The sequence below is a fragment of the Drosophila obscura genome, unplaced genomic scaffold, assembly GCF_018151105.1.
Source record: "Drosophila obscura isolate BZ-5 IFL unplaced genomic scaffold, ASM1815110v1 contig_1, whole genome shotgun sequence".
Lineage (NCBI taxonomy): Eukaryota > Metazoa > Arthropoda > Insecta > Diptera > Drosophilidae > Drosophila > Drosophila obscura.
In genome coordinates, this window is record NW_024542679.1 from 6,721,539 (window position 1) to 6,740,912 (window position 19,374).

At 47.1% G+C, this 19,374-nt stretch overlaps 1 protein-coding gene across 1 annotated transcript in view; it reads left to right on the forward strand.

The window, feature by feature from the left end:
- Positions 1-19,323, forward strand: part of LOC111067458 (titin homolog) — a 31,823-nt gene extending 12,500 nt beyond the window's left edge. Inside the window, 17 exon segments of the mRNA XM_022356503.2 lie at positions 7-348; positions 2,326-2,502; positions 2,583-3,353; positions 3,538-3,609; positions 4,207-4,401; positions 4,479-5,880; positions 5,952-6,112; positions 8,860-10,666; positions 12,361-12,567; positions 12,634-12,824; positions 13,376-14,474; positions 14,477-14,985; positions 15,380-16,892; positions 17,257-17,853; positions 18,472-18,554; positions 18,657-18,837; positions 18,932-19,323. Coding sequence (XP_022212195.2) covers positions 7-348; positions 2,326-2,502; positions 2,583-3,353; positions 3,538-3,609; positions 4,207-4,401; positions 4,479-5,880; positions 5,952-6,112; positions 8,860-10,666; positions 12,361-12,567; positions 12,634-12,824; positions 13,376-14,474; positions 14,477-14,985; positions 15,380-16,892; positions 17,257-17,853; positions 18,472-18,554; positions 18,657-18,837; positions 18,932-19,035 — 9,411 coding nt within the window. The 3' untranslated portion in view covers positions 19,036-19,323.
- The last annotated feature ends 51 nt before the right edge of the window (positions 19,324-19,374 follow it).

Below are 19,374 nucleotides of genomic sequence, written 5' to 3' on the forward strand. Positions count from 1 at the left end.
AACCAGATCAAAGGCGAACTCATCAATCTGCTGCTGGAGTCCATCAAAATGCATTTGGAGTCGCTGAGTCCGCAGCAGCGCTACGATGTGGACTCCAAGGCCGAGTCACTGCACAAGCACTGGATCGAGCTCAAGGATCTGGTGCTGAAGCGCGTCGACTATGTCTCCTTGCTGATCGAATTCTTTGAGCAGGCCAACGAGCTCTCTAGTCAGCTGGACCACATGCAGCGGCAGCTCCAGCAAACCCCCGACGAGCACAAGCTGCAGTTCCTACAGGCCACATGGTCCAACATTATTCTCACCTTCAGCGAACTCAAGTCCCGGGGACAGCGATTCATCAACTTGAAAGTCGGTATCCGTATGCGTCACGGCATCCGTATGAGGGGAAGGGGTGGGCAGAGAGGGTAGCATCTCTTAACTTTAAGAACGCTGTATCTGTATCTTAAGTCATTTTTGGAATTCTCTAAGAGCTTTGTCGCGATTTTTGCATGCTCCGCTTGCCGCCAGAAATGATTGCTAACCGCTGGAATTGCAGCTGCTGACAGCTGCCACATTTGCACGCTGCAAGCATCGAATATTGCACATACTCAACAATACAATAGCTGTGTTGGCATAAAAGGCATCTGTCCAGACTATGGGTCCTTTGGCTATGGCAAAAGCTTGGAGTTGAACTCCACAAATGCAAAAGATCACAAAAACAGAACTTAATTCTAAAGAAAAAAGGAGAACTTCTAGGAGATAGTTGCACGAGGATTTTCTATATATTTTTAGAGAGTATTGCACCTTCAAATTCGATAGGGGGATTATAGGCTTCAGATTAAATGAGAGATATTTTTATGGAATATTTTTTTAGTGAATTTTTCACTTGAACACCTTTGAAAAGAAGCTGAAAATCGCTTGCAGAGATCATTTTATAGTCTTCTTTTATACTTAAATCTAATGACAGATTTATCAAAAGACAATTCCCAGACCAACTTTTATTAAATAAAGCTGGATATTCAGCGGTTGCAGTTTTCCGAATTATTCCTATAACAATTCCATTAAGATTTCTAATCTCTAAAGATCCAAAAACATATCCAAAAAGAGTATTTCAATTTCTGTATAAACTAAAATGGGATTACCAAATTAATTTACTTGAGAATTAGCTAAAGATCGGATGGAAGAGGTGGGGCATCAATATCTCCTATAGTATATCATATTAAAGAAGACTTCCAGCAAGCTTTTCAGACTCCAAAGATGCATTTTATCATGGAATAAGTCTACCAACTTCACTTCCCCTTGTAGGAAAATCCTCAGATTCAGTGCAGAGATAAACAGATTACAGCCTCAGTGCATTGTTACCTAAATTTCCCTGATATGTAGCTGTAGATGATACACTGCAATAGATCTCCGAGAGAGTATTCAAACTATCAATAGAGATCCACAGATAACATTCCTCCATCTGTAGTTGCACTGCAGAAATCCACAATATTCCCCATTGAATTTAGACTTTAAATTTTCGTATCGAAGAGCTCCATAGATCGTTACAGCCTTTAAATTTTCGTATCGAAGAGCTCCATAGATCGTTTCCAGCCGCAGCTTCAGTATTAATGGGGGAGATCGCCGAAAGAGTATTCCCAACTTCAATTTTCATGCCACCGATTGCATCCTTGTGCTTTGTCGTGGCCCATAAATTATCAGCAATATGATTTCGTTGGCCATAAACATCTATTCAAAACGACAACGTCGTCATTTTGCCACAACATCAGCACCATACCACAGAATCCATACATACATATGTACATATGTATGCATGTTTGTAGTACATAAAACCGGGAAGAAAATGAAAAAGAGAAGCAACAGCCGCAAAAGAAAGAAAAATTTTGAAATTAGAAAATTTCGCTGCGGCTGCTGTTGCTGCTGCTGTTGGCTGTTATTCGAGTTTTCCTTCTAGGTTTCTGTTTCTGGTTCGAGTTTTCCCTCTCGAGTTGAGTCCATAAATAAAAGCAAAGCAATTTGCGCGCTGCCAGGGCTATAGATAGGTCTGTGTCTCTGGTCTTCTGGTCTTCTGGCATGGCCTGGACTCTCCTCGACTCGACTCGACTCGGATTTGGATTTGGTGATGTTGTGGCCAGAACGCACCAGACCCTGGCCAAAGGCAGATGCGTTGTGCCACGCGCCGTTGTACTTTTTCTTAGAAAAACAAAAACAAAACATAAAAAACTTTGCGACACTTGACGAAGCAGTAGAAAGCAAAGAAGAACCAAAATAAAATAAGGAAAAACTAATTTTCAATTTATTTTGTGTCTATGCTATTTTTGGTGCTGCACACACACACACGCACAGATTGTGGATCCATATCTTGAGACAAAATCCTCGTCGAAGGCAGTGGAAGAGACGCTGAACGGTTTCAGTAAGCGGCAGTGCGACGTGACGAGCAGTTTGGAGAATTGGACAACGACCATACAGGAGAAGCGAGAAGTTGAATATCTGCTAGAGAAAGTCATGAGTGATAATGAAGAGGTACAGTATGGTGTGGTGGTAATCCATGGCGATAATCCCTCCAAATAAAATGGGCAACTCTTCTTCTTCTCTTTTTGCAGACGGTTGCCAAGAGCACCCAAGTGGACACCCAATTGTATCCGGTGTTTGGTTCCACCTCCATGGATATCAAGCAGCTGCTCGGTGGCATACGGGAGAAGCTCAATTTTGTCACGCAGGACATTGAGCGGGCCCAGGAGGAGATCCAGCATCGCATTCAAACGACACTCAGCATCCAGACAAAGGATCAACAATCGCTGGCCAAAATCGAGCAGGTGATCAACAATCTGCGGATGCTGAAGGCCCGCCTGGATGGCATCAAGTACGACTATCGTACGCTCATTGAGAGCGTGCTGCTCTTCCTGGAGAACATTGCGCAGCTGCGGCACGAGATCGATGAGTACTTTGCGAGGCAGCAGCAACACCCATCCAAGTCTTTGGGTGGTGGTGGTGTGGAGCGCAGCATTGCAGAGCATGAGAAATTCCGTGATCATTGCATGGATAAATTTAGATCGTTAATCACACAATCCGAACTGCTGATCGATCGTGTGCGCGTACTGGAGCCGCCGGGTGCACGCGAAATCGACACCGATCGCATTTTAAAGTTGTTGGAGAATCTGCGCATTCACTTCGAGACGCAGTGCAGTGCCAGAATGTCGTCGCTCGAACGTCTCGAGAAGATTGAGCAGTTCCGCAACGATCTGGAGGATATTGATCGGAGTCTGGACAGCGTTAGCAAGCAGCTGCACGACATCAATGGCCAGAGTGTCGATAGTCTGGCGGCGGCAAAGACCACATCGCTGGCATTTGAGTATTTTGAACGTACCATTGAGGTGAGTGAACCTGCCCGAGACCTGTGTGAGTGTGTGTGTGTGTGTGTTGTTGAGGTGGGTTATGTTTATACAAAAGAATAGAATATAGAGAGAAGACAACACAGAGAGAGAGAGAGAGTGAGAGCAGATATCTTTTTTGTATGTTTTTTTTTTATGCTTAATTTAATGATCCATTTATCTATAGTGTTCAATGCCCAAGCAATTGAAATCGACGCGCCATCAGCAACGCTGGGGCCAAACAGCCCACACTCTCGAGGTAGCCGAAAACTCATAGATATATGTACACTTGCAGCATCCAGAATCTAGATAGAGATCCCCTCTCTGCATGAGCTAAACAGAGTTCTGAATATACACCCCGCGCCACAAGACATTCATCAAAATTTCCAAATACTGCGACATGGATGACATTTTACGAAAAAAAAAAAAAAAAAAAAAAAATACAAAATAGACACTGGCGCGCGCCTCGCAACTTTGAAAATGTTGTAGCTGTCAGCGGAAGATGGGGACGGCGGGGGGCCCCCTCCTCCCCAGATAGACAGCGGCAGCTGTCGTTAGTTTGTAATTAAAAACTTTTGAAATACATCTTTGCATAACGAGACATACAGCTACAGATACAGCTACAGCAGATACAGATACACACAACATTGTGCCCACTTTTTGTATTGCACTTTCTTCATGCATATTTTCTGTGCTTTTTTGGCATTTGAGATTCTGTAAATTGGATACTTTTAGATGGAGGAGAGCTGAAGGAGTTCCGCTGCTTGGCTGCACCTACTTTTTTTGTTGCCCTGTTGCATTTTCTTATATCGCATTTTAAGCATATTTTTTTTCGATATTTTTAACCATCATTTAGTTGCTCGAGAAACGCATTGAAAAGTTCACTGAGTCAACGAGTCAGCAGCTGCTGATCACGAATCCCGAAAGCGAACAATACGTTAAGGAGGAGCTCCATAAGCTCAACGACAAATGGCAGGGCTTCAAGGATCAGGTGAAGCAGAAACGAAAGAGCCTCAATCAGGCCACAGATTTCTTTGAGGTTGTCGAAAAGGTAAAGGGACCCCCCCCACAAAACCCACGAAACTCTTATGGAATACCCTTGCTAATCTATTCCCTCCCCGCCCTTAGATCGATGCCGAATATCGTGAGATTAGCTATTTCTATAGCAGCGTCTCGAATAAGGTTCCCTATCTGCGCGACTCTGTGGAGGCGGCCAATCTGGTCAATGACATCGAGAACTATGTGACAAGTCGGGAGCCAGGACTCCGCTCGAAGCTGGACAGCGCCTCGCAGTGTGCCCACGACATGGGCAAGGTATCGGCGCTCTACAACGATGTGATGAACATCTTTCAGGCCTTCATCAAGCTCAAAATGGACATCAACATTGTGCAGGAGCGTCTCAGCCAGGAGCAGCGGCAGCGGGAGCAGCGGGAACGCGATTCGCGCGATCAGGCGGAACGGGAGAAGGCCATGCGCGAGGCAGAGGCCAGGGAGCGGCTGGCCAGGGAGGAGCAGTCCCGCCTAGAGAATCAGCGACAGCAGGCGGCCATCGAGCAGGCCCAAAGGGAGCTGGTGGCCCGCGAGCTGGCCCTGCGCGAGCAGGCCGTTCGCGACGAGGAGTCGCGCCTGCAGGCTGTGCGCGAGCAGGCCGCCCGCGAGCAATTGGCCAGGGAGCAGGCGGCACGCGAGGAGGAGCAGCGCATTCAAATGCTGCGCGAGATTGCCAAGCGAGAGGAGGAGGCCCGTTTGCATAGCAAGCGCGAGGAGGAGATTCGCATCAGGCGCGAGGACGAGTCGCGCGCCAAGCGGGAGGAGGAGGCACGCATTCAGCGCGAGGAGATCACGCGACTGCAAACGCTGCGCGATCAGGTGGACCAGCAGCGCATCGTCACCGAGAACATCCGCAAGGACATCCAGGTGAACTCCATCTTCACGGAGCTGCGCTATGCCTCGCCCCTGTTTGTGCGCCCCCTCAAGGATGCGGTGACCCGCGAGGGCGATCGATTCGTCTTCGAGTGCGAGGTGACGGGCACACCAGAGCCCACCGTCGAGTGGTTCAAGGATGGCATCAGCATCCTGAGCCACGCCGACTACAAAACGAGCTTCGACAAGGGCATCTGTCGGCTGGTGATCGAGGAGACCTTTGCTGCGGACACGGCGCGCTTCAGCTGCCGTGCCTCGAATCTGGTGGGCACCTGCGACACCAATGCCACGCTGGCGGTGCGCGAGAATGCCGCCGAGGTGCAGTTGGTGCCGCCACGCATACTGCGCTTCCTTGAGAGCGGCAAGGCCACCGAGGGCAGCTCCTTTCAGTTCGGTTGCATCGTCGCGGGTGTGCCCCTGCCCACGGTGCAGTGGTTCAAGAACGACAAGTGCATCGACGACTCGCCGGACTATGTCATCAGCTACAACAATGGCGAGGCAACGCTCCGCTTCGAGGAGGTATTCCTCGAGGATGATGCCGTGTACACCTGCAGTGCCTCCAATCCAGCGGGCATCGAACACTGTTCCGCCAGCCTGATTGTAGAACGTAAGTGAAGCCCAACCCCCTTCAGTCCAACAGTTCGATCTATAAGAAGGAATCTCTATTTCCTTTTGCAGCCTTGGAACCCACAGAACTGCCCAGCTTCAAGGTTCCCCTGTCCAATGCGATGGCTCGTGTGGGCCAAAAGATCAAACTGGAGGCCATCGTGAGTGGCATACCCCGACCGGACATCTGCTGGGTGCACAATGGCAAACCGTTCCAGCCACGCGATGCCAAGGTGAGTTTTACGATTTCTACCACACATATCATGGGATGGAAGGGGCTGGGATGGGCGGGGAGGGGATGGGTTTAACAATCCCATTAAAAATATGCCATATCTTTAGATATCTTTGAAAATACTCAAATGCTGTACGGGATCGGGATCGTACTTTATACAATTTATTGGAATTTCTCTTTGTCTTCTCTTTGTACTTTCGTTGGAATGCCAACTTTTTGGCATACAAATTGAACAAATTTGTTTGTATATAATGGAGAAAGTTTATTTTGTTTTGACACACAGAAGCTGGAGATACTCTAAGGAGAAGATTGGGGAAAGATGACAAATACTTTAGTTGATCGAGAAGATTACAAAAAAAATATATATACGGATGTTTTGAAAAATTTTTTGTAATTGAATTATTGGGATTAGGAATTATATCCAATTTTTGAGAAAAATAAAATAAGAAATATATCAAAACATTCTAGAAAATATAACCGAATAACATTAGACAGCAGTACTAGAAAAAATTGCCAATAATACCATAAAAATACCAGATGGAAACTAAAAAAAATACCATTCCAATTCAAGAGTAAATACTAGATAAATATTAGACTTACTTATGAGTTTTTTAACATCAATGTTAACGATCCAAACTTCCAGAAATCACTAGAAAAAAATAAGATTACCAAAATAAATTTAAGTAATAGGACACGCTTAAAATCACTAGACACATACATACATATTTACACACTACACATACATATAGTAATTTTCAAAATATCCTAATGCTAGAATAATAGAGCAATTTAGTAGAGAAATACTCAAAATAATATAAAAGATTACTGGAAATATAAAAAAAATATATATATGTATATATAGTATCTATGGTATACTGACCCAACATACAAATACCATATAATATAATCGGAATCCCCTAAAAATACTATTCCTGAGAAGTCTTCCAGTTTCAATTCAGAAAAATGTTGACCCATTTTTGACCCTGGAAAACTTTCTCCCCCACCCCAGCCTTTTCAGCCAGCATTTACGATCAATATTATTAGACCCCCAAGCAAACCGAAGGGTAAACAAAAATTTCAAGTAAAAGAAAAGAAAATCCCAGCAAGTACAATCGCCCAATTCCCGTTCCAAATCCATTGGCCCCCCACCCCCGGCAACATCTGTCTGGCGATTGGCAATTTCCATATAGACAGTGCCATAGAAAATCGTAGATACACACACACATATGTACATACAATATTCGCGAATATATGTAACAAATTTTTTTTGGCTGGAAAGAAAAGATAGCAGCCCGAGGAATATCAGAGATATTCTATATTTTGTGGCTGGTGGGCGGGCGGCGTATTCCAAAATTTGGAAAAGAAAATATCATCATGTTTTAGTTTTCTCAGATCAGAGAGTGGACAGTGGACTGACTGACGTCAGTGGCGGGCGGTGCTGAATGCGTAGACGCATCAGATGCTCCCTTGAATGATGTTGATCTACTCTGCTATGTACATTATTAACATCCTCTGCCCGTGCCCGTGCCACTGCCACATTCTTAATGATCATCGTTTGGGATTGCAAATACAGAAAAATTCAAGGCAAACATTTCTGAAAATACGCCAACGCACTTTATCTTTCGATGCAATTTAGCAGCACAGCAGAACGAACATATAGCTGCCATATAATATCTAATAGCTGCAACTTTTTTTGGCAGCTAACACTCGTTGCATACTCTGCTCTGCTGCCGCTGCTGTGTGTTGCAACGAGCCGTGCAGCGTGGCGTGGCGCGAACCAAATTCAATTCACCACAGTGTGGCAGTCACAGTTAGTCCAATACCCCAGCCACCAGCCACCAGCAACACATCTCATATCATCTCATCCAAAATGTATCCCAATCCCGGGATGCCGCGCGTCAGGCAATTTGTTTATTGTGGGCGCCAACATTGTATATACAAATAAGAAGAATATATAGATACAAATATATGTATATATCCAACGAAAAAGTAGCCAAAAAAATTGCCAAAAAAAAAAAACAAAATTTTAAATGAAAAATTGCAAAATGATTTCATTGGCCGGGCCACACACTTTTTAATTGCCATTCTGTCATTTCGTTTTTATGCTCTTTATATGCCAAAAAAAACATGATCTCACTTTGGTTTTAATCAATAGATTAAAACCTCTTTTTTTCTCTCTCGTAATTTTAATAGTTAATTGAAAAGTGATCTTTGTTCCATTGAACACCTGTACTCAGGCGCTTCCTGCAATTTGGGGCCAGAAAACAAAAGCGAGCAAATAAACAAACAAAAGCCTCCTCTCTTGGGCCACCGCCGGATGCGCCAGGCAGAGATCGCAATTGCTGTGGCACATCCGCAGCACACGCAAAACACAAACACACAGAAACACACAAAACACAGAAAGAAAGAAAGAAACAAATAAAATCATATAAATAAGATTGAAAATTTGTGTAAAAAAAGAAGAAACATTCAATTGCAAAAAAAAAAGGAAAGAAAAGAAAAGTAAAATAAAAAAAAACAAAAAACAAATGAAACAAAAACTAGAACAAAAACGAAAGCATTAGCCTCGGCATCGGTTTGGATCGGATCGGGTCGGATCGTGTGTTTGGGTGATCGGGTGATCGTTTCTTTTCGGGTGTGGTGAATACAAATACTCAACTACTGAATACTGAATGAATGCTATGCCATGCCATGCCATGCCAATGCCTTGTCTGATTTTTCCCAATGATTTTTCCGCTGTACTTTCAGTATGAATACGGACGCGTAACGCTGATAATCCCCCAAGCTTATCCCAACGACGCCGGATCGTACGTGCTGAGCGCCAAGAATCTAGCCGGAGAGGCATACACTAGCTGCAACGTCATTGTCAAGGGTCGCCTGCCCAACGAAACGTCTGATTCCGAGATGGCCAGCGACATAGAACCGATCAAGCCGGCCGTCCATTTGCCGTTGAAGGATGTCTCCATTTTTGAGGGCAAACCTGTGCGTTTGGATTGCGTGATTGTGGGTCAGCCGGAACCGGAGGTGATTTGGTATCACAACGAGCGGCCCGTCAAAGAGTCCGCCGATGTGCAGCTGCTGTTCCAGGGCGATCGCTGTTCGCTGATCGTGCAGGAGGTGTACCAGGAGGATGCCGGCCACTACAAAGTGGTGGCCATCAATTCGGCGGGCGAGACATCCAGCAGCTGTGAGCTGAAGGTGACGCCACTCAACCAGGCGGAGCCTGCCACCCGCGCCCAAGTGGAGAGGCAGAGCCTGCCCAAGGATGCGCAGCCAAAGTTCGAGCGGCTGCTGTCCGACGTATTGGCGGATGAGGGCGAACAGGTGGTGCTGGAGGTGCAGGCCAGCGGTGATCAGCCGCTGAGCGCCCAGTGGTATCTGACCAACAAGGAGCTGCAGCTGGACGATCGCGTTACGGCCACCGGCGATGCCGAATCGGGCATCTTCAAGCTGATCCTGAACAATGCCAGTGTCGATGACAAGGGCGTCTACACGGTGAAGGTCTCCAATCGGGCGGGCGATGCCAAATGCTTCTCCCATCTGATTGTCAAGTCTGTGAATGCCCCGGAGAATCGGCGCAGCAGCCAGTCCTCCGTAGAGATCGTGGAGCGACATGCCTGTCCCGAGTTCAAGGAGCTCTTCAGCGACAAGCAGGGCAGCATCGATGATGTGGTCAAGTTCGAGTGCATTGTGAAGGGCAGGCCCACGCCCAAGGTGCATTGGTTCTTCAACGATCAGCCCGTGCATGGGCACAATTTCCTCGTGTCCACGAGCGGCGATCGCCAGGTGCTGACCATCCAGGCGCTCACCCATGATGCCGTCGGCAAGATCAGCTGTGTGGCCGAGAATGAGGCGGGCAGGGCCACCTGTGTGGCATTTCTGAACATCATTGGCAGCGGTCTGCCGGCGTCCAGTGACCTGCAGACCATGACCCAGGAGCACAATACCGAATCGTCGCGTGTGACCATCAAAAAGCAGACATTTACCACCACCTCCACCTCCCAGGTGAACTCGTACGAGGGGAATGTGCCCCAGACCGAGGTGCATCACTCCTCCGCACACATCGATCAGTCGCTCAAGCAGCTGGGGCAGCAACGGCCCGAGATCACCGAGAGCCATCACTACCAGGAGCTGCACAAGAGCAAGGAGATGAGCACACCCAGTCTGCAGCAAAAGTCCTTCACTGTCGTGCAATCTGCCGCCAATGGCGGCGGTCCGGCTGCACTTCCTGCTGCCATAACCATCCCCGATTCCCCAACTCGCCTGCGCAAGGAGATTGCGCCCCGCTTCACCACGCCACTCACTGGCAAGATTGTCGATCAGGGCGCCGATGTGAGCATGGAGGCCATCTACGATGGCTATCCCTCGCCCGAGATCAAGGTGGAGAAGAACGGCGGCCAGCTGTTCGACGATGCCCGCACAAAGATCTCCAATAAATTCAATCGCCTCACCATCGAACTCAAGCAGGTGGGCGTGGCCGATGCGGGACGCTATGCGGTGACAGCCTCCAATGCGGTGGGCCAATCGACAAGCACCGCCGATTTGGTGGTTAAAAGTGAGTAATAATATTTTCTTACTGTTTCTTTTTTGTTGTATGAAGATATATTTTATGGAACTACGTCGTATATACGAGATATAATTCTGCTTAACGGGTTCAAGGTTGCCTTTAGATGGGGCCATCCATTTTCGGCTATTTCCCTGGGCAAGCCATTTCCCAGAGCTAAGCTAAGAAAATTAATGCCAATTTTACTCACATTGATCCATCATTTGGGACATTAATTCTATGGGAATTTTCTTTATTTGCTAATTTCTGAGAATTTAGGAAATTTCAGCTTCTTTTTAGATGTTTAAAATTGAAGAAAACTTCACCCAAAATGGATTAACATTCTCAAGGCAGGAAGGAAGGAAGGAATTTGAGAGATAATATAGTTCAAGGACTAAGTTTTGTGCTCATTTAAGGAACATTTCTGCTGAACATTTCCTAAGACTTTCCCGAAATTCCTGGACTTTAAGAAACAATGCCAAAAAAATAAAAACCAACCATCAAATCTATGAGATATGTAGAATATCCCCGATATCCACGTACTTGCTGAAAGGAGCTATAGCTAAATGCAAATAGAAAATATTCACGGATCTAAAGTATATATTTAATATTAACTGGGCTGTCTACATTTTCGGATTTAAGATTTTTGGGATCCCCAATGCATTCTTTTAGGGCTAAGATTTTCTCCTACTGCCAAAATCACTTTTTTAAAGCCATCGAAAATATATGCGATAAAAAGCGAAAAGTGTACAAATATCTCAAACATAGAATATACATAAAGAGTAGTATAGAGAGAATATACACATGTTCTACCCAGCCAGCCCAGATAGACCCTATATCATATGTTACGCGTCCGCTTGTCCGTTCGTGCCACACACATCAATCAGCGTAGAGCATTAAAGTGTCATTGTATGGATCTTCAAACGTCAATGCCTCGGTGGGAAAAAAAAAACCCCCAGCCAGCAGCTCCCTTGCGGAATATTGATGAGTTTTTAGTGGGGTCGATTGTTGTTTTTGCTTTGGCTTTTGTTTTTGTTGAAATTTCAATAGTTTGGGGTCCCGGGGAAAACAAAAACCAAAAAAAAAAAAGAAGAAAAATCTTGGCCAAATGCAAAAAAAAGATTTTCTTACACGAAATTTATAAATATTCTTCGTTGTGGGTGGGGACGTTGGTTGGTTGATGGCTGTGGGGCTGTGGGGCTGTGGATAGGGGCGTTCTATAGGATGTGGATGTGGCTGTGGGATGTGGGCTATGTGGGGGGATGTCTGATGTCTGCAATTATTATTATGTAAATGGCGATCGTTTATTTACTCGAGATTTTAGCAGATTTGTTGTCGTCTTGTGTGGTTTCTTCTTGGGGGGATTATATACACACATATATACATGTACATATATATATTTTTACTGCCTGGCTGATGTCCGATGTCTAAGCGAATTATTCATTATGGCTGCTGCTGATTGGGGGCGAACGGCTGCATCAAGTAAATTTTAACCACACAAAAACAAACAGACAGCTCCACAGATCCACAGATCTCTAAGTTTCGCAATGACACAAAAAAAAAAGAAAGAAAAGTGTACGCTAATGTTTATGTTCATTGAGAGTGTTCCATTCGCGCCTTGCGGTTAACCCAATCTTCAAGATTTTTCATATGGCTCCCATCCATCTCTCATGTGTTTCCCATCTTTGCTTCTTCCTGTACTTTAGAGACCATCTTTCCGCCAGTATTTGGCAGACGTTTGCAGGCACAGGTCGCCAAGAGGGGCGAGAAATTAATAATGGAAGTGGAGGTCACTGGACTGCCAGATCCCACGGTGCTCTGGCTTAAGGACGACAAACCCATACAGGATGCTGGCATATCCCCGCATCGATTGCTTGCCCAGGGCAACTCCTATCGTCTGATCATTGAGAAAGGTAAGCGCAACTCTAGCATAATTCTCAGAGTGGATCTACTATATTTTCAACTCTCTTTCATTGCAGCACAAACATCGGACTCTGGCAAGTATATGGTGAGGGCCACAAATGCTGGCGGTGAGGCCAAAAGCATTGCCGACTGTGCCATACTCGAACCCTCGCCAGAGCGCCTTCAAGAGGTCGTCAAGACAATTGTTTATGAGTCCACACCCACGACCACAATAGCGACGGCAGCCCAGAGCGATTATAAAACTGAAGTAAGTCTGCATGTGCTCAATATCTAACAAACAAAAAAAAAAAAAACCACCAACCAACCATCGTTCCATCGATCTATGCATTATCCTTCAAAAAGAAACAAAAAATAATTGAAACACATATTACTTCTTTAATTCGAAATTCGATCAATGATTTGGATCTACTTCGATGCAAAAAATATTCTAAACTCTATTCTAAAATCTATTCTAAACTCTATTCTAAACTCTATTCTAAAATCTATTCTAAACTCTATTCTAAACTCTTCTTTCGACTCTGTTAAGTTTATCATAGAAAAGTTTTCATTTGATTTGATTATTTAATAAACAAAAACTTTTTCTTTGTGAATTTTCTCTACTCTCAATCAACGTCGCTCGTGTCCTTCCTCCGCTCGCCCGTTGGTTTCGCTTTAATCATTCCACACACACACACACAAAAACACAAATCGACAAACAACATCCTTGGGTTTTCCATCTGCCACAAACAAACCAATCAAACAAACCAACCAAACCAAACCAAATCACTCATCATGCCACACATTCTGTATCGGAAGCAGCAGCCACACCAGGAGCAGCCACAGTCATATCAGAGCACTCAAAGCGATGTGACACATGCGAATGATCTGCACGGCTTATCCGAATCAAAAGTGATCACTGAGCATCGTTGCACCACCGAGGCAACCATGCGTCTAGAGCACAAATCGGCCTTTAATCTGGAACTGCCACAGCTGACAACACGCCCCAAGACACCAACAATACCAACCGATACAACCACCGATACAACCACCTACCAAACGACAAACACTGCCGCACCCACAACAGAGATCGAGACACAGATACCGATCCAGACCCCATTCACGGCCAGCTTCAAGACTGGTATAACACAAACCCCACCGCCAGTGCCGCCCAAACCCTGTACGCCAGTGGTGGCCACACTTTATGGCCAACCGCAGCAGCAGCAGCCACAGATGCAAACACAAACCAACACCAGATACGAGCAGAGCGAACACAAGTCCTCCAAATCCTCATCGTCCTTTGATTACTTCAAGAAGATCGATGAGGAGACCATCACGCAGCGACCCAAGCCGCTGGCCTTCAAGCCACTGGAGACGGTGGTGCGTCAGCCGCATGCCCAGAGCCTAGCGGAGGAGCTGCGTAGCCTCAATCTGATGCCGGGCGATGCACCCGAATTTCTATACGAGCCGAAGGCCGAGCGCAAGGAGCCCAAGGTGCCGCTGATCAACGAGAAGATCAAGATCCTGTCGGAGGTGCAGCCCATGGAGCCGCCACCACAGGGCGGTGTGCCAGTGTTTCCGCCACCACTCGGGGCCCTGCAAAGCGTGCAACACGAGACGACGCTCACGAAGGAGGTCAAGGTGGAGTATGGCCAGCCGATTGTGCGTCCTGCCGCGGTCCTGGCCACGCCCGCACAACAGAATCCGCGTTCGCCCTCGCCCAAGCCCTCGGCCGAGGGTGTGGCCATGTCCAAGCTGTGGACACCCGCAGGTGTCTCGGCACCAGCAGCAGCACCAGCAGCCACGCCCACAAAGGAGCTGAATGCCCCCTTCCTGGTGCAACAGATAGCCAAGAGCATACCACCGGCCCAGGCGGCGGTGACGCACTTGGGGAATGTGGACCTGGAGCCGGGCACACCCCCGAGATCTGTTTTGCCCCCAAGACGGAGGAGGTGATCCGCCGCCGCTCGCTGGTGGAGAGCATGGAGCAGAAACTGGAGCAGAATCTGCTGCAGGGGCCGCGCAAGGTGTTGCCGCATTCGGTGCCGACTCTAACGCCGCCTGCCCCGAACGCCTACCGCCCACCGCCGCCCGTGTTGCCGACACGTTTGGGTCTGTACGAGAGCGACTATGAGAGCGATCGCTACAAGTACAGTGGCAGCGAGAGCGATGCGGAGCCGCGGGCACAGAAGCCCGCTACCACGGAGACGGCGTCCGGCTTCAAGTCGAGTGGCTATGCCGCGGATACCGAGGAGCATTCGAATTATAGGAAATCGGAGACGAGCAGCAGCTACTACGAAACAAAGTCATCGTCATCGACTACCACAGCTGGGCCACAGCAGCAGCAGCAGCAGCAGAAGCTACAGCCAGAGCCGCCAGCAACGATTTATTATACCACTCAGGCAGCACAGCCGCAGCCGCAAGCGGCGAAGGTTCGCATTTAGATACCAAAAATAATTCTCTATGTATTTCTTGTGTGTGTCACTGTCACTATATCTGTGTGTTGTTGTTGTTGTTGTTGTTCTTGTTTGTTGTTGCTAGCACTTTTTGGGGGAGTTGTTGTAGCCTCCCAAATATAAACATTAAATAAAACTGCAAAACTGCCACTAAAAAAAAATTAAAAAAAAACATTGCCCTTTAACCTTCATTTTTTAAGTCTTCATTTTCGCCACTTTAATCCCCTGAGCCACGTTCTTGCATTTTGCCTGATCTGATTACAAACAGTTACAACCACCCACCCACCTAACATGCCATTTCCTGTGTGTATGCCGCCCATAAATATCGCAAAAAAAATTAATCAAAACTCTTGATTATCTATTCGTTTAGGACTTCTTTGCCACATCGAAGCACAGCAGCAATTACACGCACAACATGCAGCAGAGCAGCAGCAGCAGTTCCACGCATCACCAGGAGACCAAATACTCCTCCACGGGTGTGCCTGTGCCTGTGCCTCTGCTGCTGCCACAGCCGAGTCCGGTGCCTGCCCAGCGGAAAACGCCAGCGGCAGAGTTCAGTGACTACAGCAGCGAGGTGGATGAACGTTTCCGTTCTGTGTCGCGCACCAACGAATCGGATGCGGACATCAAGGGCTATCGTGTGGTCTTTCCGCCCACGCCCACACCACGCACGAATGTGGCCACAAATGGCCACAAGTCGCCCGTGGTGGTGATCACACCCTCGCCCATGGAATTCGAACCAATGCCGCACGATAGTCGCCCCAAATTCGAGCCAATTGGCAAGGAGATTCGACATGAGATCAAAACGGAGACAAGCAGCAAGCAATCAAAGTTCTCCCAACAGCAGCAGCAGCAACAGCAGCAGCCCCTGTTCAAGCCCAAGCCTGTGGCAGCAAAATTTATAGCTGCCACACAGCAGCAGCAGCAGGCACAGCAGCACTCACCTGCTCGTCCGACCATGTACTACAATGCTGTTGCTGGTGCCCCCATGCACCTGGCAAAGGTTGCCACAGAGACCAAGAACTCGATGCAGATGCACGAGTCCACGGAGAGCTCTCAGCGGGTGGTCAATATGCAGCAGACAAAGCGGATCATTCACTTTGACAGCCAACAGCAGCAGCAGCAGCAGCAACAGTTGGATCCCTTCCCCTATAGTCCTGTCCCAAGTCGCACGCCTTCGCGACAATCGCATCTGCCACCGCCGGCCACGCCCACAAAATTCATACCCGGCGAGTACCGGGAGAGCGACTACGAGAGCGAGGTGGAGGCTGGCTCGCGTATCCAACCGCTTTGGTCGCCCTATGGCGATGGCCTGACCCGCGGCTATCGTCGTGTTGCACCGCCCCAGGGCTCGGTACGCTCCTGCAGCCTGCCACGCGCCTACGAGCGGGTTCTCTCACCCATGGAGTTTGATCGGGGTCCCGAAATGCCCACCAAAATCCATGTGGATGTGAATACGCTGAGGAAAGAGCAGCGTGGCGGCAGCACAGTGACCACACAGCACAGCACCCAGTCGCTGAACAGAAATACCACCATGAGGGGACAGCAGCAACAGCAGCAACAGCAACAGCAGCAGCAGCAGCAACAGCAACAGCAGTCCATGGATCAGATAGATAGAGCTGGTACCCTGCCACGCTGTGGATACGGCAGCAGCAGCAGCAGCAATACCTTGCAGCAGCAGGCCGAGGGCCAGGGCAAGCGTATGGGTTCCACGTTCCTACAGAAATCCCATCAATTCATCGAGGATATCAGCCGGGATGTGCAACAGCAGCAGCAAAGGAATGGCCATGGCCATGTACTGCGACCAGGATTCAAGCGTGCCCCCAGCGAAGGCAGCAATCAGCCGCAGGCCTATCGCGATGAATCGCGTGTCTCCCAATACGGTAAGTGCTTCAGTTCCGCCCAACCGCTAATAGTAAGACTAATCCAACAGTAGATACAAAAAATACTTGATTTGGAAATTTATTTATATTTTGAATTTGAATTGAAATTTTTAAAGTTGCGCAAAATTTTGCGATTGAAAATTGGTTTGAGAAATTCTTTACTTTTGTTACGCCTGAAAAAAAAAAACCATTTGATATCATACCAACTATTCGTACCCATACTAATCCCCCCAGACACCCCCATTGAGTTTTATCGTTAAAGTATTTTTTTTATTCTATGTGTATGTTTCTCTCTATGTATCTATAAGATTGATTTTGTTGCTGTATAAAAACTTCCCTTTCTAAAATTATGCTGTTCAATCAGGCACCAAATGCATCGATCCCAATACCGGTTTGATCTATTTCAAATACGATTTTGGCTACGAGTTTGGTATACTGTTTCCCGGCGAGGGCCACAAGTTTGTCAGTAGCCAGTGGAACAGCAAGGGCGGCAACAGCAATGGGGCCAGTCTACCCATACAGAATGGTGGTGGTCGCCATTCGCCGTATCCCTTGAAATTGGCACCCGGAAATGAGCTGGTTATACCCGTGCAACATGAGCGTACGGGCAGATCTACACCCGGTGGTGCAGGCTATGGCTCTACTACACCCGTTTATAGCTCCACGCCTGGCTATAACTCCGCTCCAGGCCATAGCACCACTCCTGGCTATAGCACCACTCCTGGCTATAGCTCCGCTCCAGGCTATAACTCCGCTCCAGGCTATAACTCCGCTCCAGGCTATAGTTCCGATAATGAACAACAGCGTCGCAATGTTGGAGCTGCTGGCGTGCGTCTGGCACCGCGCTACAATGCCCAGAAGCGCTATAGTCTGCCCAGCAGCCACAGCCTTGACATACATCTCGATCGGTTGCACGCGCAGGCGCCGCGTCTACCAACCGAACAGCAGCTCGTCCGCACAGGTACAGCAAAATGGAGCAGCCGAATAAATGCACAGGATGCGCGCACTCCATCAATCAAAACAAAATGTTGATCTAATGCCAAAAAATCACGCCATCTTGCTATCGATGTTGTCAAATTTTGTACTAGTCATTTAGGACACGGTTTTTTTTCTGCTGTTGTTCTAGTACACTCTCAATCCTTTTGTGATTAACCCCTGATCGCCAGCCATCGCCACGGAACACTCTGTGTATATACCATATAGCATATAGGCATATTCTTAACCCCAATCAGCATGTTATCTTAACCCACAAAAAAGAGAGAGAGGTATACACAATCCTCTCTTTTTTTTGTTTTGTTTTTTTTTTTGCTCGCTCTGCCTCGTTTGTTTTGTTGTTGTTTGTTGCATGAAAAATTCTTGTGTGTGTTTAAAAAAAAAAATTGTATAAAAAAGTGATATAAAAAAATATACAAGTTGCTGTGTGCACCGCCGCCCGCCCGCTCGCGTTTTGCTGCTAATCCCACTAATGGATGGCACACCGCTTTTGCAAAAAAAATGCCCAGAAGCCAAGAGATTTTCTAATGGTTTTTCATCCGCCCACGCCCCACGCTCACACTATCTATGGAAATGCCGCCCGCAGTGCCGGAACTGCCCAATACGGAACCCGTCAATGCCCATTTGAGCCGCGATGAGCAGGCACAAAGACAGCCATTATTCATAACGGTAAGCGCGCGAGTCATTTACCTTTGACCTCAAACGGTTTCCACTCTGTAATCTCTGCTATCTCCTCCATGCTCCCTGCTCTCTGCACTCGCCTCTTTGAAGCCCCTGAAAGACATTGCAGTGGGCGTTGGGGGCACAGCCCGTTTCGAATGCATTGTCCAGGCCCATCCGCAACCGCAGGTCAACTGGAGCCACAACGGTGGCCATTTGGGGCATGGCAGTCGGCATTTCATTGAGTACCGGAACGGCGTGTGCCGTCTAACACTGCCACAGGCCTATCCGGGTGAGTGTACATCATAATCCTGGGGGGGCGGGCATAAGCTCATTATACCCCCTCGCTCATGCTCATCCTTGCTCAATTTTGATTCATTTTGCAGACGACAATGGGAGCTACGTTTGCACCGCCATGAATCAGCTGGGAGCAGCTAGCACAAGCGGAAATTTGAATGTTTCGAGCACAAATCGTGGATTTAGATATTAAGCTATTAAGTGCTGGCATACATACATACATACATACTACAATTATTTATTTATTTATTTAATTTATGATTTGTTCAATGCCAAAGTTTTTGCCTTATTGTATTGTAAATTTTATTCGTTCGTGGTTCAAATGTGACTCCTAAAAACTATACTACAGCCGAGTGTTTGATCCATCAGATCAGCCAACGGAAGGACCATTATTGAGGATGCATTCATATAACAAAAAGGAATTATAGTATTACTTGTGTTTTTGTCCAAATATCAAAATAAATCAATTATGAAAACGAAATGGAATTTTTGTAAGGTGTAATCGCATTTTTATTGAAAGTTTTTTAATGTT